The sequence below is a fragment of the Carlito syrichta genome, unplaced genomic scaffold (genome assembly GCF_000164805.1).
Source record: "Carlito syrichta isolate Samal-C Ts95f unplaced genomic scaffold, Tarsius_syrichta-2.0.1 Scaffold167470, whole genome shotgun sequence".
NCBI lineage: Eukaryota > Metazoa > Chordata > Mammalia > Primates > Tarsiidae > Carlito > Carlito syrichta.
This window is the reverse complement of record NW_007111566.1, coordinates 574829-599008: the sequence shown is the minus strand read 5'-3', so window position 1 is coordinate 599008 and position 24180 is coordinate 574829. Positions and strand designations below refer to the sequence as shown.

Below are 24180 nucleotides of genomic sequence, written 5' to 3'. Positions count from 1 at the left end.
GCGCCGTCCCCAAGGAAGGGGAGGGCCCGGCGGGGGTCCCCACCCCGACGCCAGCCCCTCACCTTCCGGAAACTCGGGCACTGACAAATCCTGCTCCCAGCCGTCCACCTTCTGCAGATACTGGTAGACCAGGCTGTCCTTCTCGTGCTGGGTGACGGCGTCGAGCAGGGCGTACTCCAGCGAGGTCTGCGCGGGGAGCAGGCCCGAGAGGCTGTGGCCCCGGGCTTCCGGCGCCGCCATGTTCTCTCCGGCTCCCGAGGCGGCCGACGGCCCGCGGGCGAGCCCCGCCGGGGGCGAGACGAAAAGTTTACTGTCCTTTGGTTTCCAAACGGCACATTCACTTGACCCTCCCCCGGCCCCACTCCACGCCAGTGACACTGTCGGCTTTTTTAAGCGTACACCCGAATGCCAGAATCCAGATCGCCGCAGTTCCCGGGCACGTAATTAAACTACCGTCCCCGCCCACCCCGCCCCTTCTGGGTCCTCTCGCCACAGCCGAGCCTGGACATTGAGAGCGCCAGATTCAACATGGAAAAGGCCTCTGGGACAGCGTCCTAGAAGCGTTAAAGGAGCCATGCCCCCACCTCCCCCTTTGGAAATTAGCGGGCTTTAGAAGAAAAATAAAATAAAATAAATCCGTAGGACTTAAGAGGGAACACTCAACTATTCTTTTTAAAGTCCCGCTCTGAGACCGGGATCCGCTGATTCGACACCGCGCTGGCAGCGGGAAGCAGTTCCCGCCAAGACACTAAAGGCAGAGGTAGGGATATCCTCAAGGGAGAAGGCTCTTAAAGTTGAGAGTGACTGGCTCGTGGCTTTGACTTATACATAAATATAGTGGTTTGTCACCCGGGGAGTACTGAAAGTGCGGGCGCGAATAGGTCGTCAGCCGAGCCCGGGTGGGGAAGCCAGAAGAGCGGATGCAGCTGGAGCTGCTCCCAGGGGTGCAGGTGGCACGTGGGCGGCGCCGAGGGTCCTTGAGGGTGTGCTTCACAGTCTTCAGAAGGGGGGGAGCTCTGACCGCCTTTTTGTCGGGCCTGTGCTTAACCTGGAGAGGGTTAAGACTCCATTCACGGGCCTTGCGGCCTCCAACGCCGAAGGATAAGGCATAGGCAGTGGGAGGCCTGTGGCAAGTGACCTCGGGTTTGAGGCTGGTGGAGAGAGGGCTGGTTACTTTCGGGACAGACCACCTCTGCGGTCCAGAGTTCGAAGCCTGACCTGAGTACAAGCACGACTTAACATATTTTAACCTTTTGTTTGCAGGGTTTGTTCATTGCTGCTGGAGAAAGATCATGAACTGTCCCGCAAAACAAGTTGTTGAATATCCACGAGTCATGGATAGGCGCAATTACGTTTTTTTGCGAATTACACTGAGGTGGTCATTTAGTGTTTAGAACACTTGTTGAGCTACTTGTCCAGGGATTGTGATCGGATTTGTAAATTATTTGGGCAGTTGTGTCCTTGAAAGACAGCTGACAGTAGCTTTGTAAGAGTTTTACAAAGCTCATTCTAAGATTAAGCTGTTGAACCTATATTTCCCATTAGTGTTTAATTTTCAAAGTATTATTTTTATGAGTCAAGTCCTGGAAGAGGCCAAGAGACTGAATAAAATAACAGCCACAATGGCAACTTCACAGTTGTGACCCCTGTGATAGGTTCTCTTGATTATATTGTGGTATAAATGGAACGGCAGGTATTCTCAGGTATAGGGTTTGTAGCTTACCACAGCATTAGATAATATTCATTACCACAGCATTAGATTCCCATTGTGTGTGGGTGGGGAGGGGTTGCTACTTTTTGTTTTTGTTTTCTTCAACAAAGTAACCCCATTTTAAAAATTTTGTGACAAGAAATGGACTCGAGTGCTTCTTTAATGATAAAATCACCTTACCATGTTAGAAGATGCTTTTTTAGAAGATGACATTTGGGAATACAAATCTAAAAGAAAACCAAAACCAGTTGATCCAAATAATTGCTCTGAAAATATTCCAAAATCTGTTGAAAAAGCAACAGATGGTAAATACCATTCAAAACGAAACAGAAAAAGAACCATAGAAGCCAGAGGGAAGGTGAAGGACCATGAAATGTCCCTTGGAGAAGCAGATTGTCAGACTTCTGTGGCTTCTAGTCAGAATTCAAGTTGTGGAGATGGTATTCAGCAGTCCCAAAACAAAGAGACCACTCCAAGAAAACTCTGTAGAACTCACAAAAACAAACAAGTGTCCCCAAAGATACGTCCAGTTTATGATGGATACTGTCCAAACTGCCAGATGCCTTTTTCCTCATTGCTAGGTCAAACACCACGATGGCATGTTTTTGAATGCTTGGATTCTCCACCAATCTCTGAAGAAGGTAAGATTGAAGAATTGGTAGCGTTTCTAAATCTAAAGGGCCTGCATCATGTCAGACATATCAACTCAGGTAAGCGGGCAAGGCAAGCAATTAACTAAAAAAGAGGTGAGGTGCCATAAAATGAGACACTATACCAGTCAATGGTATAATTGTAAAGAAAGTTGCAGGTCAGGCTTGGTGGTGCTTTGGGAGGCTGAGATGAGTGGATTGCCTGAGCCCACGGGTTTGAGACCCGCCTGGGCAGCTTGGCAAGCCCTCATCTCTAAAATAAATTTTAAAAAAATTAGCCGGGTGTGGTAGCACACGCCCGTAGTTCCAGCTACTTGGAAGGCTGAGGCGGAAGGATGGCTGGAGCCCAACAGGTCGAGGCTACAGTGGCCGGGAGCATGCTATTGCGCTTCAGTCTAGACGACAGAGTGAGACTCCAACTCAAAAAAAAAAAAGAAAGTTGCAGACTTGAAAACGGTTTAGATACATTTTCTAATTTCACAAAAGTTCCTGAACATCTCAGTTTTTTTTTTTAATCAATGATAATTGAACCCCTTACCATGCTGGGTACTTTTACAATGTTTACTTACTTGAGTCTCACAACTACCATATAAGGTAGGTGGTATGGACATTTTATAGAGTTCTTAACAGTTAAATAATCTGCCCAATTTTTATCTTTTAGGGAACTATATAGAAAAGAATAAATATAGTCTTGTTGCTAAATGTGACTTTGTTGTATTCGTTGTGCCAATATACAGGAAACAACTGGGAGTAAGTCTTAGATCATTAAGATTCTAACAATAAAAATGTGACAGATGATAACAAAAGTATGCTATGTTTTTATATTTAAAAGTACATAATAAGTTTTATTTAACATATAGAAAATTCTGCTTGGAACATGTGGAGAATGGGTTGTTGTAATGATTTGTATATTTTAAAGTTATCATGTATACCATACATAGTGAAAAAAATTAAAATTCAGTAAATATGTTTTTCATGTTAACTATGATTCAGAATACATTTTATTGTTAACCTCTAGTTATTTTAAAGTACTGCATGAAGATGCAAGAGAACTCTTTAAAAAAAAATTTTGGCATTAGCCTTTCCTATAAAAATATAGCAAATGGACTGGGTGTGGTGGCTCAAGCCTGTAATCCCACACTTTGGAAGGCCGAGGTGAGGGGATTGCCTGAGCCCATAGTTTTGAGAACAACCTGGGCAACTTGGCGAGACCTTATCTCTACAATAAGTAAAAAATTAGCCAGTTGTAGTGTGTGCACCTGTAGTTCCGGCTACTTGGGAGGCTGAGGCAGAAGGATCACCTGAGCCCAGAAGGTCGATGCTGAGTGCTGAGGTGGCCGTGAGTGTGTTACTGCACTCCAGTCTGGGCAATGGAGTGAGACTCCAACGCAAAAAAATATATATATATAGATAGATAGATATATACACACATATATATATATAATCTCTATATATATCTATCTATGTATCTCAAGTGAAAACCTCATTAAATGCCAGTAGTTTCCTTGATAATCAGGAATGGAAATTGAAATCCATGGTGAGTACCTCAGGACGAAATGTCTTATAGACGAAACCACTTCAAAAAGATTTTTTTTTTTACTCTTTTTCACTGATTAAACTTATTTTAATAGACTCTAATATGGACTCTAGAATTTTGTTCTATAATAGATATTTTCACGAGGTGGTTTTAAGTTAGGTTTTAAACCAAGAAGTCTTCTAGTCAATGTAAACTAGAAGGGGGGTAAGGGTGTCATTGTTTTATAAACCTGGAGATTAACATACTTGGGGATTTGCCTAAATGGTTTACAGAAAGTTTCTCAATCATAATAGTATGATGGGGAATCGTTTCCAAATTTTTAAAGACTTACCATTAACCAGTTTGTCAAATTGAATTTCAAGTCTTAGAGTGGAATCTAAAATCTGTTTATTGTATGAACAATTTCATGAAGATTGTTACTTTTTAAAATTGTATACAATGGAAACTAATTTGATATTAGTTATCATAAATCTTTATTGTTTAATACAATAAAATTGGTAGAATTTTAGTTCTGTGAGAGATATGTTAATCTCCTTTACTCTTTATTGCCTGAGCAATAGTGAACTAGTAAAACTGATGGGGTCTGTTTGTAGTACCTATTTAGGAAATACTCTGGGTAAAAAAGATATGCATTTTCAAGGAAGGGCCTCACAGTTTGTGGGAATTATTTAGGAAAGAAAAAAAGATGTTAGTCTTAAAAAATATTTGAGAAAAGAATATTTGAAAAGAAATTTAAGAGTATTTGATTTGAAACTAATAACCAGCACCTTGCAAAACCATGCTAGATAAAGTATTACTAGTTTATGCTGATCTTTTGATTGTGCAGTTAAAAATAGCCTTTGTCCTAAGACTGCAAAGCAGGACTGACAATTTTTTCACTTACAGGTTAATTTATACATCTGATATTGTCAAAACTTAGTCTTTGCTTTGATCCTGTAATACTTTTTTCTTTTCAGAGTGTCCTGATGGTCTTCTGTGCACCTCTACAATTCCTTCTCATTATAGGAGATACACTCACTTCCAGCTAGCTCAAAGTAGGGCTAGTAATAGTCCTTTTAGCAGCCCATCGCATGCATCAGGTGGTAGCTTCAATGAGATTAATTCAGGCTTTCATTGTAGCCTTGAGGAAAGATGGTCCCTGGATCAGAAACAAACTGGGAACTTAAAAAATGTTTCAAATGATCCCTTGTTGTTGACAAATTGTTTAAGAAAATCTCAATCTCCATCTGAAAGCAATAAAAATTTTTCCTCTTCTTCAAATATCCAAACACCTCAACAAGTGCTACAATTTACAAAATTTGTTAATAATGAGAAACTGGTAGGAGTTGGTTTGCCTCTTGCTGATGAAGAATTAGATAGCCAAAACAACTCAGGACATGTAAATTTGCCATTGCCAGAAAATGACTTTAGCGACTGTGAAATCTCCTATTCTCCACTTCCAAGTGATGAAGAAACTCATGAGAGAGATGAAAAACTGGACGATTCACAGCAGGAACTATGTCTTACTGAAAGCTCTAAAGATGGCAGCCTAAATGATGGTGACAGCAACTCTGCTTTGTTTGAAAGACCACATAGTACCTTACTGAAGGACCTGGAGGAGAGCTGCCCTGAAGTGAATCTCTTCCTAACTCAGAATAAGTATGACCAAGGATTGCATAGCTACAGTACTCGAAATGGTTCATCTCAACTTGCTTCCCAAAATAATGAGAATTGTATTTTGCCTTATAATCCAGCATATACTGTTGATTTTCTGTTGTTTCCACCTGCATTCTCAGGGGAGCTTGCTGCTTCTAATCACCAAGCCACTAAAGCAAAAGCTGATGAGCAAGAATTTTACTCCTCCCAGTCAAATAAACAGAAACGGCTAATTGGAGAATCAGCTGTTTACAATCAAGTTTCTCTTCCTTTAGCTAAGAGTGAAATGTCAAAACCTTCTGAAAGCCAGGGAGGAGGAGACCATTCTTTCCAACCAACTCCAAGTAAAATTAGAGTATTATCATGTGAGAAATTCAGTTCTAAGAACAATACTAACTCAGCAGGTTTCTGCAGAAAGGCAGATGGTATGCTGGACAGTAAAGTTACAGTGTTAAATACTCAAAAATGTTCTCATACACCTGCTGCTGCATCTTTGAAAATACTGCCTTCTGGTCTTAAGGGTAATGCAAGATATCCTTCTACCAAGATAATGAAGCAAACAGATATAGGTGTGTATTTTGGACTACCACCCAAAAGAAAAGAAGAAAAATTGCCAGAGGAAAGTGCATCCGAAAGGATAAACTTAAATCCAGTACTAAGTCCTAATGAAAAGAGGTCCCGGCAGTACAAGAGGAAAGCAGAAAAATCTTTAAGTGATTTAGAATTTGATGCAAAGAATTTAAATGTCAGTCAGCTTTCTGTGGAACTTTCTAGTCAGAGGTCACAGCGTCAAAGAAAGAGACTTAAAAAGTCAAATTTGCTGCAGGAAGGAGCACATCAGAAAAGGCCAGATTACTTTATTAACAATACAGAATGTGGAACAGTCCATTTAAGGAAAAACAAAGTCTTCACAAAATCAACTCATGGCAGGCTACAAAGAGGGAACAAGAAAATCCCAGAGTCATCTAATGTAGAAGAATTTAGAAAAAAAACATGCCCATTCTATAAGAAAATACCTGGTAAGTTGAATTATCAACACTCGGTATATCAACAACTTTTTTGAGCTTCACATTCATTGTCTGTGTGTGTGTGTGTGTGTGTGTGTGTGTGTGTGTGTATATGAAACCATGTTTTGTATGTGTTTGCTTTTTATGATACCTAATGAGCCTCTAACATAGAAGTGTTTTTTGCCGATTTGATTTATTTGCTCTAATCCATTCAGTAACCTTTTATTAAACATGTTTTCTATATAAGTTACTGTACTAGTTAGGTAGCATCGATTATAGAAAGGTTAGAGAGTAGTAGAGATTCAGCTTCATACAGAAGGAAGAAAGGCATCTCAGTTAATGACTAATAAAAGGTGTTCTCTAAGTGCTTATGAGAAAGACAAAGTACTAAATAGCTTCAAAGAAGGGAAATGTCACAGGTTGTACATATAATAAATGCAAAACATTTAAAAGCTATTTCAGAACTTAGTTTCTCTGCCTTTTCATATTATCATTTCTCATGCTGTCACAGATGAGTGAGTAGAAAATGTGTAGCGAAATGAATTTTGTTACTGAAGAAACCAATAACTCTTCTGAAAAGCGTATAAAAGCAGTCAAAATATACTCAGTTCAGAAAGATTTTTAAGTGCTTTATTGATATTCAAGATATATTATTGGTTCAAAATATGTATGTAGAGAACTGCATTTACATACATCATACCACCAGTTTTGTTCTTAATTATTTTGATTAATTTTCTGTACTTTAAGTGAGCCTAAAATTAATATTCTGTATGTTAGAATAGAATTGAGAAATTGCACCTATTTGCTTGCATATTACTTGCAGATCACCAGGCAGCACACTTGGTTATTTCTTGCATGAACACATTTTAGAACAGTGTTTTTCAACCTCTTTTTCAACACTGCTCCTCAAGGAAGCCTTTTGGGCTTTTTTTTTTCTTGGTTTCCCCCAGTCCTTAATCCCACCCTGCTGTGAAATTCAAAGACAGACTTTGTCTTTTGTTTTACTGTGTCTCTTTGGAAGGCTGCAAAATTTTGTAATAATATGTGAGATTATTTTGACCCTCAGCCATTTTTGCTCCTTTATAAGCAGATCAGTATTGCCCCTATTGAGGATTCATGCTTTAGAAGAAAGCATTCTCATTTTACCATTTTGCAGGACTTCAGGTGCTCAGTAAGTATCATGAAAGTTTTTTTTTTTTTTTGAATTGGAGTCTCACTCTGTCACCTAGACGGGAGTGCAGTGGCCGCTCCCGGCCACCGCAGCCTCTACCTGCTGGGCTCTGGCGATCCTTCCGCCTCAGCCTTCCAAGTGGCTGGAATTAATTAAGACGAAGTGGTTGGTTTATAGCTTAGTATTTTGAATATTTTTTTTTTTTGGTGCAGTTATTCAAAAAAAAGTCTGTTACTGGGATATTTAATAGAAACTTTATAAACATCTTATCTCTATTATCACCTTTTGATAAATTTATGTGGTATAAGTCTTAAGATAAATTACAGCTAAACTGGAAATGAGATGTTCAGAAGTTGGAGGGTTTAATATTTATCATTGAATCAGGTATCTTTTACATTGTTGGCTCTTGCTCAACCTGCTGTGTTGGTACTTTCATTGCAGGAACTGGCTTTACAGTTGATGCCTTTCAGTATGGCTTGGTTGAAGGCTGTACAGCCTATTTTCTCACACATTTTCATTCTGATCATTATGCTGGATTGTCTAAACATTTCACATGTCCAATTTATTGTAGTGAGGTAAGTTTTTGTATTCTGAATTCTGACTCTGTAGAATGCTGTGAATTCCTAAGCAATTTGGTTAGAAAAGAATCATTAAAACAGTGAGAGCTCGCATTCTAGAAGAGAGAAGAGAAAAACATTTCCACATCGAAGTTCTAAAATTAAATGAGTTAATGTTAACAGTTCCCGTTTTTTTAAAAAAAATGTATGTTTTATTACATGGAAACAATAGATAAGCTATTTCTTGATGTACTAAAAACCCAAGTTTCATTTAGTAAACATTCATTGAATGCCTAAATGGATATCCAAGGCAAAATACAATTGGCCTACCATATCTGTGGGTTTCATATCCATGGATTCAACCAACTACTGATCAAAAAGATTAAAAAATAAAAAGTAACAACAATAAAAAAATACAAATTTTAAGAATATAGTGTAACAACTATTTACATAGCACTTACACTGTATTAGGTATTATAGTTATCTAAAGATTATTTAAAGAGGATGTGCATAGTTTATATGCAAATACTATGCCATCTCACGTGAATGTTGTGAGCATCCCTGGATTTTGATATCCTTAGGGGATCCTGAAACAAATCCCCTGTGCATACCAAGGGACATGAGTGTACCTAACTTCAAGGAACTTATAGCCTCCAGTCATTCATAAGGAATACCACAATGGGATTGATATTGTAGAAAAATGAACAGAGTGCTGAGGAGTAGGGAGAAAGAAATGTTTTACTCTGTCCTGGGCTATGTTTACAGACAGTTTTGTGGTAAAAGTGATACCTGGAACTCATTAAAAGGTGAACATTTTAAATGCCTACTACTAAGGGCTATAGGTAGAAACTGATTTACTCTCCATAGCATTCTTGAAGTATCCTATTTTTACTAGTGAAGCAACTAGGTTTGGAGAAGTTAAGTGGCATGTCCTGGGTCACAGAGCTCAAATGGCAAAGCTCAAATTTGAGTGCAGGTTTGTCTGATTCCAGAACCAGATAGAAGAAAGAGGAGAAAGCATTCCAGATAGAGAATAGAGTTTATGGAAAGGCACAGGTGCTTGAGATATATGCCCACTCCAGACACTTTCAATAATTCAGAATGACTAGAATGCAAGATAGGGAATAGCAGGAATGGACAAGGACCAGATTACAAAGGGTTTTGTATGTCATGCTAGGAATGATGGACTTTTCACAAGTGAGGCAGAATCAGTGTTAGTGTTCAAGCAAGGTAATGACAATCAAATTCTTCTTGGCATTGTGGAGGATTTACTTAATTAAAGATAAGTGGGAAAACAGGGATGTTAAGATGCTGTAGTTCTAAACTAGATAGGGAATCAAATACTTAACTTAGTATTTTACTGTATTAGCAATAAGTACATCCTGTTTTGCAGATAACTGGCAATTTGGTGAAAAACAAGCTTCATGTGCAAGAACAATACATCCATCCGTTGCCAATGGACACTGAATGCATCGTTAGTGGTGTCAAAGTTACGTTGCTTGATGCCAACCAGTAAGTATTAGTCAGCTTAATAATTGCCCTTTTTTTTTTTTAATATTCAAAAGGAAAACACATTGTCATAGTTATTTAAGGACTTTTAAAATTAGAACTAACATGCTTGATATTTCTTAAAACTTGAGTAAGATGCATTTTTCCTTTTGGAAAAAATAATTGGCCCAATTATGGAATGAGGGATTAAATGTAAAGAGATCTTCTAAGTGTTTTCTAACCCATTTTTGATTCCACTTTTAAATTGCTACACTTGGCATATGAGACTCCATCATTTTTTTAAAATACTTTAACATGTTTTTAGCTGTTTTTTGCAAGATTACCTTTTGTCACTTTCTTTAATGTCTTTTATATAAACTAACAGCTTGTACACCATTCAGATACTAGAGGGTTGGGTTTTGTTTCACCCTTTTAAATCAAGAAAACCTTCATATTTTAGATACTAAAAATTTGGAAAATTTTTATTCTTGGAAATGGTTTCCATTTTTCCCTCTCTTTTTTTCCTTTTAATGTAAACGACTATCAGCATTTCTATTGTAAAGACTATCAACTATACTTCTTTCTACTTTCCGTAGACTGTTAACATTCTGTACCATAGAGATCACAGATATTTAGAGAAAGAAGTAAAAACTAAATTTAGTTTTCCTAAAATCCAGGCCAATGCTATGACTGCAGGTTTCTTTTCTTTAAGTTTTTGTCTGCGAACTTTGCTGTTTCTTTTTTCTTTTTCTTTATTTCTTTTTTTTTTTTCTGAGTCAGAGTCTTACTCTGTCTCCCAGGCTGGAGTATAGTGTCATGCTCACAGCTACCGCCGCCTTGACCTCCTGGTCTCAGGCAATCCTTCCACCTCAGCCTTCCAAGTAGCTGGAACTACAGGTGCATGCCACCACACCTGGCTAATTTTTTGATTTATTGTAGAGATGAGGTCTCGCCAAGTTGCCCAGGCTGATCTCAAACCCATGGGCTCAGGCAATCTACTTGCCTAGGCTTCCCAAAGTCCTGAGATTACAGACTGAGCCACCGAGCCCAGCCTGTTCCTTTTTTTTAATAACCAATTTGAGTCTGATTCTTAAGATCAACTTTATTGGTATTTATCATAGATCACATAGTTAGCATAAACTATTAGATCAAGCTAATATCACGTAGCCCAATGCCTCAGGTGTATAAAAACTTACTCAGAATATTCCAAGGGTTCAGAGCTCATTTCCCAGAAACCAGCCAAGGGTTGATTCTTTTCTTCATACCAACTCTTTTTATGGTGTAAATTTCCTTGAGTTTAAGGACTGTATTTCCTCTGTAGTACAATGCAGTGTTATTGTGGTCAGCTAATAAAGTGTGTTATTTACTTGTTGATATTGAAATAGGTACTCTTCCTTTAGTAAAAGTACTTTGCCTGTGTTGAGAATATTCCTTTGAAATTTTGTGTTCAGCTGTCCAGGTGCTGTTATGATCCTTTTTCATCTTCCTAATGGTACTGTCATATTACATACTGGAGACTTCAGAGCAGATCCCAGCATGGAACGTTCTCTTCTTGCAGGCCAGAAAGTCCACATGCTGTACTTAGATACAACGTAAGAGAGGCTTTCTTTGTGTGCTTCCTTTTCCCACTGTTAGCATTTGCTCTGTGTATTATGGTAATCAAAATGATGGCTTGTTGTCACTTATTATTTTAAAGCTGTTAGAGAGATACAGTTTGAAAAAATATATACTTGAGAGCAAATTTGGGATTGCCTGTCTTAACTGATCACAGCTCAATTTTTTTTGTAAATACACTTATATGAGAATCCTGTTACTGAAACAAGGAAGAAAAATTTAGGGGCAAGCTTTGGGAAAATATGCTTTTAAGGCTATCCATTCAAAGTATCTGTATAGCTGTTAAGTATCACTGTGAAGAGAAAACAGAGGCCAAAATGTGATTCTGAGTATTCCAAGTTATTTTTGTTCTTTTTTGAAAAAGACAATTTATAAATGACAACTTTGAATTCCTAGGTGGTATAAATGTCATGGTATATTATATTTATATTGTAATATTATGTATAAATTTATTCCCAGCTTTATTAAGGTATAAATGACATGAACATTGTATATGTTTAATGGTATGCAATGTAATATTATATACTAAAATATCTCACCAATCTGCTAGAAAATAGATAATTAATAAAAATTAATTATCTTAACTAAGCCTGTTTCAAGAAGTAAGTTTGGATGGGATATTTTAGTAAAAGGTGGTCTTTCAACATTCGGTTTTCTTACACTGTAACTAATTTTTCCATTCTTGTATATGTAGTTTAAGTACTAGATAAGAAAATAATAAGTAAAAAAATAACTCTTTTCTTGTTACTTAGTTCTGCTTACAATTCTAAATTTCTTTGTGGGTTTTTATAGGAAAAAGGATTACATTTTTTTCCCTCTTTTCTAGTGGTTGACCAGCAAAAACACTTTTGAGAGTGGGGAAAATATCTTTCTTTGGCATTTATAGTTTGTTACATTTTTAGTACAAAAGTGCTTACTTTTAATCTCAAATATTGATATATAATAAGTTAGAGTTAATTTTCCACTGGGTATTATTGTATTGAGATGAACTCAACTGAATCTGTTGTCTTCCTGTATATATAATATATATGTTTGCATATATATTATATATGTTTTTTGTGGATGTGAGAAGAGATGATATCAACCATGTGAATATTAACTGACTTAAAACTTTTTCATTAAATTAATATTGTTTCATTATTTTAATAACTTAATCAAATCAGGATTCTTTAATCCAAATATAAACCTTATCAGTAGAATTTTTTTATAGTTATTGGGGTTAAAGAAAAGATATTGGGGTTTATAATTTGTAGCTAAAATAGCTGGCTCACTAGAAATATTCTTGGAGAAAAAAAGTCCTCAGAAAGGTAATTTCTTTATTTGAGGGTGATAAAAGAAATATAATGAAAAAGATATATTGAAAACTTATAATTCCATTATAAATTAGCAGTAATTGGTAGCAAATAATTTTAACCATAGACAGTGAAATAACTGTTGGGATATTAATATAGAATACTGCTGTTGTGTGTAATTTTCTAAAGCTTGTTTTCTAAAATAGCATCCAACTTAAGGCTATGACCTTCTTACTGTTTTCTTAATAAGTACTGTGTTTCCATATTACAGATATTGTAGCCCAGAATACACCTTTCCATCTCAGCAAGAGGTTATCCAGTTTGCTATCAACACTGCCTTTGAGACTGTAACTCTAAACCCACGTGCTCTTGTTGTCTGTGGCACTTACTCTATTGGAAAAGAAAAAGTCTTCCTAGGTGCGTGGTAGTGGTGTCTAATTTACATCAATATATTATAAAGATCAGATTATTTTTGCATAAAGACTTTCTAGTCTCTACTCTTGCTTGCATTTGATAATTATTTCCTGAAATGATTCAATATTGTCTCTGAACTTGGAAGAAAAATTTGATAGTTTGATACATTTAAACTTTGAAAGGCTTAACTTTATGGAAACATTTGATAAGCATGTTTAGCTTAGCCTTTAAAGCTACAAGAAGTTTGTAGAGCAGATGCCCATGCTACATTGTTATTTTTAATAAACCTTGAAAGATGACTAATGAATAACTGTACTGCTGTATTATTTGATAATTATCAGTTATTTTAGAGAACATTTTAAATGTTTATTCCTAAATGATTTCTGGATATATAATTATAGTTTGTATAGGTTGTAATGTGCTATTTTGCAAAGTTCTTTCATTCCTTCTTAAGTATGGTCATATTATGTCAAACATTAAGATATAAAGTGATAAAACCAAGGTTTTAACTCCTTCACATTTAGTTCCTTCCCTTCCTCTACTCCTTTCTGCACATTTTTGTAGTTTTTAAATAATAAGTAATAGGCCTTCACAAATGAATTATTTGGATTTCTTGCAATTTACTCCACACAGTAAGCCAACAAAATTACTTAGCCTTTTTTAGAAATTATAGTAAAAGTGTGACTGTTTTAAATTTCCTTTTATTTGGTAAATTCTTATTTTAAAATTTGATTAAGCTGTGACTTTGTTCACAAACTTTAATTTTACTGTTTTTAACTTTTTCCTTTGCCTATAGCTATTGCTGATGTTTTAGGTTCAAAAGTGGCCATGTCCCAAGAAAAATATAAAACATTACAATGCCTCAGTATACCAGAAATTAATTCACTCATCACTACAGACATGTGCAGTTCATTGGTTCATCTGCTCCCAATGATGCAAATTAATTTTAAGGTAAGCATTCAAGAGATATGTCTCTTAGGATAAACTAGAAAAGAGAATCTGATTAATTTAAGTAGAATCCCATTTTACCTGCATTTAACTTAAAGGAATTCAGATATAATGGAGTCACCTGTAGTAAAATTTGTCCTAGAAAATCTTTCAAGGAGAATTTTAAATGTTTTTAGTTTTTCTGTATGTGCACCTCTATAGAGTTATTCATATGCCCATCAGGAGTTTAGGAACTAAAGACCTAACATATAAAAGGAACAAAAATAGTATGCAGTTATCTGGTCATTCAAAACTTTTGTTTTTAAGACCACTTTTCAGTTCTTTCTGGGTAAGTGGGGAAATTAGTGGAAAAAGCTAAGGAGTTCTCACTTTAGGTCTATTCTATTTTGTATTAACATTAAGCCTCTTTTACTGTGATGAATGTTGAGAATTTACTTGTGCAGATTAAATAAAATAATGGAAGTGTATCCTAAAAGTATGTTCTAGCATTAGTTCCAAGGTATACATTAAGACAGATATGATATGACCTTACTGTGATTTGGGGGCTTATTTGTCACATTTATCCGTATACGAGCTGAGGTTTATTCCATATACCAACATTTTGACACCTAGCAATGGAATACATCAAGGCTGTATATTAAAAGCAATTCACAACAGAATGAACAAAATAATATATTTTCACTTTTGCTATGTTTATGAAGTACAAAGAAAGAATGGATGAGAGGCAAGGGAATGGAAGCAGGAAGCCATAAGCATGGCTGTGAAGAGGAGTGGGATAGGTTAATGTCCAATTGAGGGGGTTTGCTTGTTGTTAGCCATCAGAGATGAGGATTTCTATATGTGAACGATAGGAAGAAATTGGAGGCAAATGAGATAAGGGAATAGTTGATAAAGTAAGGTTTCTGAACAGGATCTGAAACACAGGTAGAGAGATGCATCAGCTTTAAACAGGAAGAGGGCTACCTCTTCCTCTCTGACAGTTTCCTCATAACCTACCACTTTACAGACTGTGTTTTCTGATGCACTTGGCCTTTTTTTTAGAGATCATATCGTTACAAATCTAAACTTAAATGAGATTTAAATCTTTAGACAACTATAAATTCAAATGCAATTTTTTAGTACAGGAATTCAAATTGGTTTTAAAGACTCAGAAATGTTCATTCTGAATTTGGCTTTTTTTGAGGTTAGTGTCCCTGAAGTAAAGGTGATGTGGAGTCATTAAATCCATATTCTTAATGATCATTAAGTCTATATTTTCCATATTTGGGATATTTTACTAAAAACTGGGGTTTTTGTGAAAAGGCCAATCTGTAAGTCTCCTGGGTGCTGATGGTATGACAGATAATGAGAGTTAGGAAAAGCCGAGAAAGGGTGGTTGGTTTCATTAGAAAAGATCCAGACAGTGGAGTTCATTGACCTTCTGCCCAGTAGGCCATAAACTTTCAGAAGGTGAGGTCTGTGTCCTCTTGCCCTTCACTCTGACACCAGCACCTGGCAGAATTCTGGGACAGATGCACATTGTTGCTACCTTTAGTAGTCCCCCCCTTCTTCCATTAAAGTGACCAAGTATTGATCAAGTTTTCTAAGTATTTCTTTTTTTTTCTTTTAAGAATCATTTATTAAACATTATAGCAATGATGATGGAAATACATATTTAAATTTTTTTCAAATTGGTAGTACTTTCATAAATGTAAAAACAAAATATAAAATGGTATGTGGTGGAAAATGTTGCTCCCTCCCCTGTCCCTCATGAAGCCACATTTTTTTAAAGATTTCTTGTCTTTAGAACACAGAGGGAGCAGAAGCTGATAACTATAATGCTGTATTTTAGTTAGTAAATATAGCTAGGTTTTCATCAGCCAAAAATAGTTTTGTTGCTTGAGAAGTAAAGCCTTTTTTGTGAAAATGTAAACCTAATACAGTTTTCAGTCTAAGGTATGCAGGAAAGCCTTTGATAGTTTCTATAAATAATATCATTCATACTACATAGTTCAGTATCCCAAGTTAACCTATGTGCTATATAGTTGACTACCACCTCTGAAAACCTGATTTACTAATTACAGTAAAATGTTCTAAATAATTCTAGTGACATTACCAAAAACATTTTTCTCCCAAACTGGTTACCAATAAACACAGTGAGACAAGATGTAAATCAGGGCTTTTGTGTTGACTAAACTATTCTTAACAAATTTCCTTATGAGTCTCAAAATGACTACTAGTGACTGTTAGCAGTCTTTTTCAGTAGGTTTGGCTTAAATGATAATATAAATTTTTATTTGTGGCACAAGTTCATGATGTTTTCATGGTAACTCTAATTTGTCTCATTAAAAGTGAAATCTAGTTACCATTTAATTCTCCTCTGTGTTTTTACAGGGACAAATAGGAATGTATAGTTTTGATGATCTAGTGAAGGTTGGACTCTCAGTTTTTGGCATTACATGTATAATTGTAAACCTCAGTTTCCTGTTACTTTCTTTCTTTGTGTAGACAAGGGCAGGAGGAATAGTAATTTTTAAAATAACATTTCATTAACTAGGTCCTAAACTAAGCAAGACAAAAATTTGCATATTTGCAGAGCCAGAGATATTGTAATGGAAACTTAGTTATGTACGTATTCATAACTTAAACTCTTTTTTTGGTGGGCACAGAAGTTGTTAAGAAATATGACTATTTTATGGTATGTATTCTTATGTTCACTTCAAATTAATAAAAGGTTATTATTTGATACAAAAGTGAAATCAAAGAATTGCTATCAATTCATCAATGGGATGAATTTTATTATTCGTTCTAAGTCTGAAACTCTGGGTTTTTGTCTCAAGATAAAAAATTATTAGTTTCTTTAATATCGCTCTTGCCATTATCATTTTTAAATGCATTTCTCTTATCTTTCAATGATTGAACTTTGGAATTGATTTTCTAAAAGTTTTATCAAGTGTCATCATTTGTTCAGACCTTGGAGAAATTCTGTTCTACTCAAGACTTATAAGGGGGCTGGGTGTGGTGACTCATGCCTATAATTTCAGTGCTTTGGGAGGCTGAAGCAAGAGGATCACTTGAGGCCAGAAGTTTGAGACTAGTCTGGGCAACATAGCAAGATCCTTTGTCTATAAAAAATTAGCCAAGAATGGTGGTGTACACTCGTAGTTCCAGCTGCTCAAGAGGCTAAATGGGAAGATCACTTAAACCCAGGAGTTCAGGGCTGCAGTGAGTGATTATTGTACCACTGCAATCCAGCCTGGGTGACAGAGTGAGACTCTGTCTTTAAAAAAAAGACTTATAAGGGGAGTATATTCCAATTGTAGTGGCATGAAAAGTTTAAAACTTAACCTAGTTCATGTTTAAAGGGTAAAAAATAGTGGACACCTGAGAAGAATGCTATTAGGCATCTTTAAAATATATATTTGTATATATTTGTGTTGAGTGTAATGCCATTCTTACAAAATTATTTTTTTCTAGCCTTCCATCAATCCCCTGTTGTTATATATACATGGAGATATGTTTGCATTGATGTTTACCAGTGTCAATATTAGTATCTCTGTGGAGCAGGATTTAGAGAGTAGTATTGTCTTTGGTTTTGGTATCGGAATTATAATTTTATATACATAATTGATTTTGTTTAGAGCTGCCTCATACTTTTTTTTCAGACTGTACTTGAGCCTTTAGATAAGTAAAGGAGAAAATATTTGATATATTATATTTTTTCAGTGATTTTATTTTCTAGAAGCATGCCACTAGATTATTGCAAGCTAATGCTTAACAAGTGAAAACTTCTTGTGACTATGCCAGTGTAATACCTTTTTTCTGGTTTTTTTTTTGTTTTTTTTTTTTGAGTTGGAGTCTCACTTTGTCGCCCAGACTGGAGTGCAGTGGCCGCTCCCGGCCACCGCAGCCTCGACCTGCTGGGCTCCGGCGATCCTTCCGCCTCAGCCTTCCGAGTAGCGGAATTACAGGCATGTGCTACCACGCCCGGCTGATTTTTTTTTTTTTTTTTTTTTTATTGTAGAGATGAGGTCTCGCTGCCCAGGTGGGTCTCGAACCCACGGGCTCGGGCAATCCACTCACCTCAGCCTCCCAAAGGCGCGGGATTACGGGCTGAGCCACCGAGCCTGGCTAATACCTTTAATCGTTCTGTTTTATTCCATATAACCCATCTCCACTGACTATTAAATCAATATGCTATTTTTATTTGACAGGGTTTACAGAGTCATTTGAAGAAGTGTGGTGGCAAATATGATCAGATTTTGGCTTTTCGACCTACAGGATGGACACACTCTAACCAGTTATCTAGTATAGCAGATGTTATTCCCCAGACCAAAGGAAATATTTCAATATATGGTATCATTATTAAATTTCCTCACTTTTAATGTTTATAATTACTTTACAAAGTGTTGCAAAATTAAGATCCAGGTACACAGGCACCAAAGAATTTAACAATTCAGGAGTTTTCAAATCTCTCTACAGCTCTAAAACTGTATCAAATCCATTGTAAACTGATATAAAGGAGCTTGACTAGTAGGTAGATATTTTCTAATGCAGATCATCTCACTTGTGGGACCAGTGACATTCAGAGGAAATTGTAGAATTCCTTGGAAGGTGGAGTACTGTGGTTGTATACTGGAAAACTAGGTGACTGTGTGAAACTGGAAGCAGAAGATGATGGATTAGATCTGTGACAACAGGAGATAGACTTGGCTTTAATATTTTCTTCCCATGGAGGAGGTTTACTAGTGCCCTCACAGTTGGCTTATTGCAGTGATGGCTGATGGAAATGTGTTTAATGTGTCACCAGACCAGTGACCTTCCCTCAGCTTCTATACACCTGAGGTTACATGACACAGGACCCTTCCTCCCTTTCTGTATGGTACTTGATCTTCAATTAAGAAGATAAGAGGATTTTTACTATTTGATTTTTTTCTTTCTTTTTTTTTTTTTTTGAGTTGGAATCTCACTCTGTCGCCCAGACTGGAGTGCAGTGGCCGCTCCCGGCCACTGCAGCCTCGACCTGCTGGGCTCCGGCGATCCTTCCGCCTCAGCCTTCTGAGTAGCCGGAATTACAGGCATGCGCTACCACGCCCGGCTGATTTTTTTGATTTACTGTAGAGATGAGGTCTCGCTGCCCAGGTGGGTCTCGAACCCGCGGGCTCAGGCAATCCACTCACCTCAGTCACCCAAGGGCGCGGGATTACAGGCTGAGCCACCGAGCCCGGCTTTCTTTTTTTTTTTCATGTGTGCAGAGCTTGGAAACTGGCACCTGCTTTCTTGCTCTGGAAGTAAGAGTCTCGTGTTGTTATTCTTCACATTTGACTCATATCTTTTCCATTTTTTTCCTGAAGTCTGTAGTTGAGTGAAGTGTCTAAAAAGAACAATTGATTAAAAAGAAGAAAATCCTAATTAAATAGAACTCTCTAGAAATGCATGTCATTAGATATATACATAGAGAAGTAATAGATTTTCTAATATTCTAAGTTTTGTATCATTTTAATGTTTTAATCTTTTTTATCCATAAAAGATAACAAATTTTCTTATCTGAACTAAAGTATGACAAAGTTTTTTACAAAAATACTGTGAATGCTTTTCTCTTTTATTTTATTTTGAGTCTGTGGATTTTTTTTTGTTGTTGTTAGTTTGATTTTTAGTGGACAATATCTTTTCTTTGTTGTTCCAGGAATTCCTTATAGTGAACACAGCAGCTACCTAGAAATGAAACGCTTTGTCCAGTGGCTGAAGCCCCAGAAGATCATACCTACCGTCAATGTTGGCACTGTGAGATCTAGGAGCACAATGGAGAAATATTTTAAAGAGTGGAAATTGGAAGCTGGATATTGATGATACTTTAAGGACTCAGTAGTAATTAAGTACCTTAGATGTACCTTGATAAAGCCATAGAGATATGAAATACAATTTATGTGGAAAAACTTCATGAAGATTACTCATAGTTTATTTTCTCATTTATGCTTAAATAGCATGTTCATAGTGCCGAATGCCTCTTAGCATCATCAGAGATAACTGAGACTGGGTCTCCCTAGTTCCCTTAATTTCTTGCTCCCACTCCGTGGAGGCAGTTATACTCTGCATCCAACTGTAGGGATGGACATAATGGCAGGTTCAAGGACCAAAAGTATTCATGATTGGTAAACTAGATTAAAACATTGTATATTAGTAATTATGTATCTTTACAATTATGAAATAAAGCTTTTATATGATATATATGCTTAAATAAAAATTAATATAAATTTTCCTCCGGTGTCTTTTGGAAAGTTTTTATTTATTTTTAATAGACTTTATTTTTTTTAAAAGCAGTTTTAACTTCATGGCAAAGTTGAGCAGCGATTTCCCATAGGCTCCCCGTGCCCACACATGCACAACCTCCCTCATTATCAACATCACCCACCAGAGTGGTGCATTTGTTACAATTGATGAACTTGCCTACAACTGCACATCATAATCACCCAAAGTCTATAGTTTACATTGAGGTCACTGTTGGTGTTGTACATTCTATGGTTTGATGAAAGTATAATGACACATATCCACCATTGTAATATCATACAAAATTTTTACTGCCCTAAAAATCCTCTGTGCTCTGCTTATTCATTTCTACCTTCCTCATAACCTCTGGCCGCCAGTGATCTTTTTGCTGTCTCCATTGTTTTATCTTTTACAAAATGTCATATAATTGGGATCATATGGTAGGCAGGTTTCCAGACTGGCTTCTTTCACTTAGTAGTATGCATTTGAGGTTCTTCCATATCTTTCCATGGCTTGATACCTTATTTCTCTTTAGCACTGAATACTATTCCATTGTCTGGATGTACCACAGTTTACTCACCCATTTACCTGCTGAAGGACATTTTGGTTGCTTCCAAGTTTTGACAGGTGTAACTAAAGTAGCTATAAACATTCATATGCAGGTTTTTGTGTGGGCATAAATTTTCAACTCCTTTGGGGAAATACCAAGGATTGAGATTGCTGAGTAGTATGGTAAGGATATGTTTAGTTTTATAAGAAAGTGCCAAACTGTTTTTCAAAATGACTGTGCCATTTTGTATTCCCACGAGCAATGAATGAGAGTTCCTGTTGCTCCATGTCCTCTCCAGCATTTTGTGTTGTCCGTGTTCTGAACTTTGGTCATTCTTATAAGTGTGTAGTGGTATCTCATTGTTTCAATTTGCATTTTTCTAATGACCTATGCTATGGAGCATCTTTTCTTATGCTTATTTGCCATCTGTATATCTTGTTTGTTAAAGGTTCTGTTCAGGTGTTTGGCCCACTTTTTCATTGGGTTGTTCATTTTCTTATTGAGTTTTAATTTGTGTTTTTTCTTATATTTTTAAATTTGCAGTACTTTGAGTTGCTGTTTTATATATGTATATATTATGTATATCATTTATATAATATATAATATGCATATATATTTTTTAAGAAATGGAGGCTTGCTGTGTTGCCCAGGCTGGAATGCAGTAGCTATTCATGGGTACAATGATAGCACACTACAGCCTCAAACTCCTGGCCTCAACGTACCCTCCTGCCTCAGCTTCCCAAATGCCTGGGACTACAGGAATGCACCACCATACATGGCTATTTTAAAGAGTTATTTGTGTATTTTGTATAACTGTCCTTTATCACAATGGTCCCCAACCTTTTTGGTGTCAGGGACTGGTTTCGTGGAAGATAATGTTTTCCACAGACCAAGGGTTGGAGAAACGTGCAGTCAAACCTCACTGCTGATGTTAATCTGTATTTGCATCCACTCCTCAGCACTAACTTTACCATCTCAGCTCTACCTTATCAGGCATTAGATCCTCATAAGGTGCACGCAATCCAGACTCTTCTCATGTGCAGTTCACAATAGGGTTCTTTCTCCTATGAGAATCTAATGCCGCCACTGATCTGACAGCTAGGGCTCAGGTGGTAATGTGAGCAACAGAAAGCAGCTATAAATACAGTTGAAGCTTCACTTACTCACCCTCTGCTCACCAGCAGTGTAGCCCTGTTCCTAATAGGACACCGACTAGTACTGTGCTTTATCAGATACAAGGGGGAACCCACAAAAAATGAATTTATAAAAAATTGTGTATTTATTCTTACTTGTTTAAATTTCAGTCACCTTCAAAGTATTCTCCATTTGATGCAGTACAACTATCACAATGCTTTTTTTACTGCTTGAAACAGTTTTTGAACTCGTCAATTTTGATGCTTTTTAGTGCTTCTGCCATTTTTTGTTTTCACTTCTTCCACATTGGCAAAATGTTTCCCTATGAGGACTTTTTTAATCTGAAGAAACAAAAAAAAAGTCACTCAAGGTGAGACCAGGTGAATAGGGAGGGTGAGGCACAGTGCAGTGTGGCAGGTGCATTGGTGGAAGAACCAGTCACCTGTTTGCCACACAGAAAAATCACTGATGCTGAACGCAGCCTCTGACAACAAAACTAGCTGGTACATGATACCTGTGGGTTGCCTTGAACACTTACCTAGCAAGCGAGGCCTGTACTACAAGGGACCCAGCCTCCAAAAGATAATTTCGAGTTTTTTTGTGTTCCCCCTTGTATGTCTTTTGCAAATATTTTTTCCCTGTCTGTAACTTGTCTTCTCATTCTTTTGACAATGTTTGGTGTCTTTTGCAGAAGTTTTTAATGTTAATGAAGTCTATATCATTGATTATTTTTTGTGGATCATGCTTTTGGTATTGTATTTAAAAATTCACCATACTCAAGTTCATCCATATTTTCTCCTATGATATCGTCTAGGATTTTTATTGGTTTTGTGTTGTACACTTAGATCTGTGATCCATTTTAGTTATATTGTAAGGTCTGTGCCTATATTATTTGGCATGTGGATATCCAATTGTTCCAATACCATTTGGTGAAAAAACTATCTTTTTTATTTGACAAAGGAGGGTTGCTTTTGTTGCTTTGTCAAAGATCAGCTTACAATATTTATGTGGATCTATTTCTGAGCTCTTTATTCTGTTCCATTGATTTATCTATTCTTTCACCAATATCATAGTCTCTTGGTTACTATAGCTTTATAATAAGTCTTAAGTTGGGTAGGATTCATTCTCCAACTTTGTTCTCCTTCCATATTATGCTGGCTTTTGTCCTTTTGCCTCTCCATGTAAACTCTAAATCAGTTTGTCAATATCCTCAAAACTACTTGCTGGGATTTCGATTAGGATTGTTTTGAATCTACAGGTCAAGTTGGGAAGAACTGGTATCTTAAAAATATTGAGTCTTCCTATCCGTGAACATGAAATATTTTTATTTAGTTCTTTGATTTATTTCTTCAGAGTTTTTTGGTTTTCTTAATATCAATCTTACACACATTTTGTTAAGATTTATACCAAAGTGTTTCATATTTTTTGGTGCTAATGTAAATTGTATTGTGTTTTGAATTTCAGATCTTACCTGTTCATTGCTGGTATATAGGAAAGCAATTGATTTTTGTATATTAACTTGTATTTGTTACCACCTTTGTATAATTGTTTGATTTTCTACATAGACAATTATGTCATCTGTGAACAAAAACAGTTTTATTTCTTTATTCCCAATCTAAATACCTTTTATTTCCTTTCCTGTCTTATTACGCTAGCTAGGGCAGGGGTTCCCAACCCAGTATCCATCTGTGGCCTGTTAGGAACTGGGCCATACATCCAGAGGTGAGCTGCAGGCAAGTGAGAAGCTTCATCTGTATTTACAGCCACATTGCATTGCTCACGTTACTGCCTGAGTTTTCTTCCTTCTGTCAAGTCAGTGGTGATATTAGAATCTCATAGGAGTGGGAACCCTATTGTGAACTGCATGTGCGAGGGATATGAAAACCTAATGCCTGATGAGGTAGAACTAAGGTGGTGGTGCTAGTGCTGGGGAACAGCCACAAATACAAATTAACATTAGCAGTGAGGTTTGACCACACATTCCCCCCATCCCCCGGCCTGTGAAAAAATTGTCTTTCATGAAACTGGTCTCTGACGCCAAAAAGGTTGGGGACCACTTAGCTAGGGCTTCCAGTACAGTGCTGGAAAGGAGTGGTGAGAGGGGATATCTTTGATTTATTCCTAATATTAGTGGGAAAGCTTCTAGTTTCTCACCATTTTTTAACTGTAGCACTCTTTTCAGATATTCTTTTTTTTTCTCTTTTAATTTTTTTTTTTTTTTTTTTA

General features: G+C 36.6%; 2 protein-coding genes across 2 annotated transcripts in view; one reads left to right on the top strand and one right to left on the bottom strand.

The window, feature by feature from the left end:
- Nucleotides 1–489, bottom strand: part of NHLRC2 (NHL repeat containing 2) — a 63033-nt gene extending 62544 nt beyond the window's left edge. Inside the window, exon 1 of the mRNA XM_008051150.2 lies at nt 63–489. Within this exon, the coding sequence (XP_008049341.1) occupies nt 63–240 (178 nt within the window). The 5' untranslated portion in view covers nt 241–489. The remainder of the gene's footprint in view (nt 1–62) is intronic.
- Nucleotides 490–1794: 1305 nt separating this feature from the next.
- Nucleotides 1795–20235, top strand: DCLRE1A (DNA cross-link repair 1A). The gene is made up of 9 exons (XM_008051149.2): nt 1795–2352; nt 4855–6552; nt 8153–8286; nt 9662–9780; nt 11208–11348; nt 12934–13079; nt 13873–14027; nt 18218–18359; nt 19690–20235. The coding sequence occupies exons 1-9, from the start codon at nt 1893–1895 to the stop codon at nt 19848–19850; spliced, it is 3156 nt and encodes a 1051-aa protein (XP_008049340.1). The 5' UTR covers nt 1795–1892; the 3' UTR covers nt 19851–20235.
- The last annotated feature ends 3945 nt before the right edge of the window (nt 20236–24180 follow it).

Coding starts and splice junctions, on each gene's coding strand:
- DCLRE1A (XM_008051149.2), top strand. CDS start 1,893: ATGTTAGAAGATGCTTTTTTAGAAGATGACATTTGGGAATACAAATCT. Junction 8,287..9,661: donor GTCCAATTTATTGTAGTGAG/GTAAGTTTTTGT, acceptor CCTGTTTTGCAG/ATAACTGGCAATTTGGTGAA. Junction 11,349..12,933: donor ATGCTGTACTTAGATACAAC/GTAAGAGAGGCT, acceptor TCCATATTACAG/ATATTGTAGCCCAGAATACA.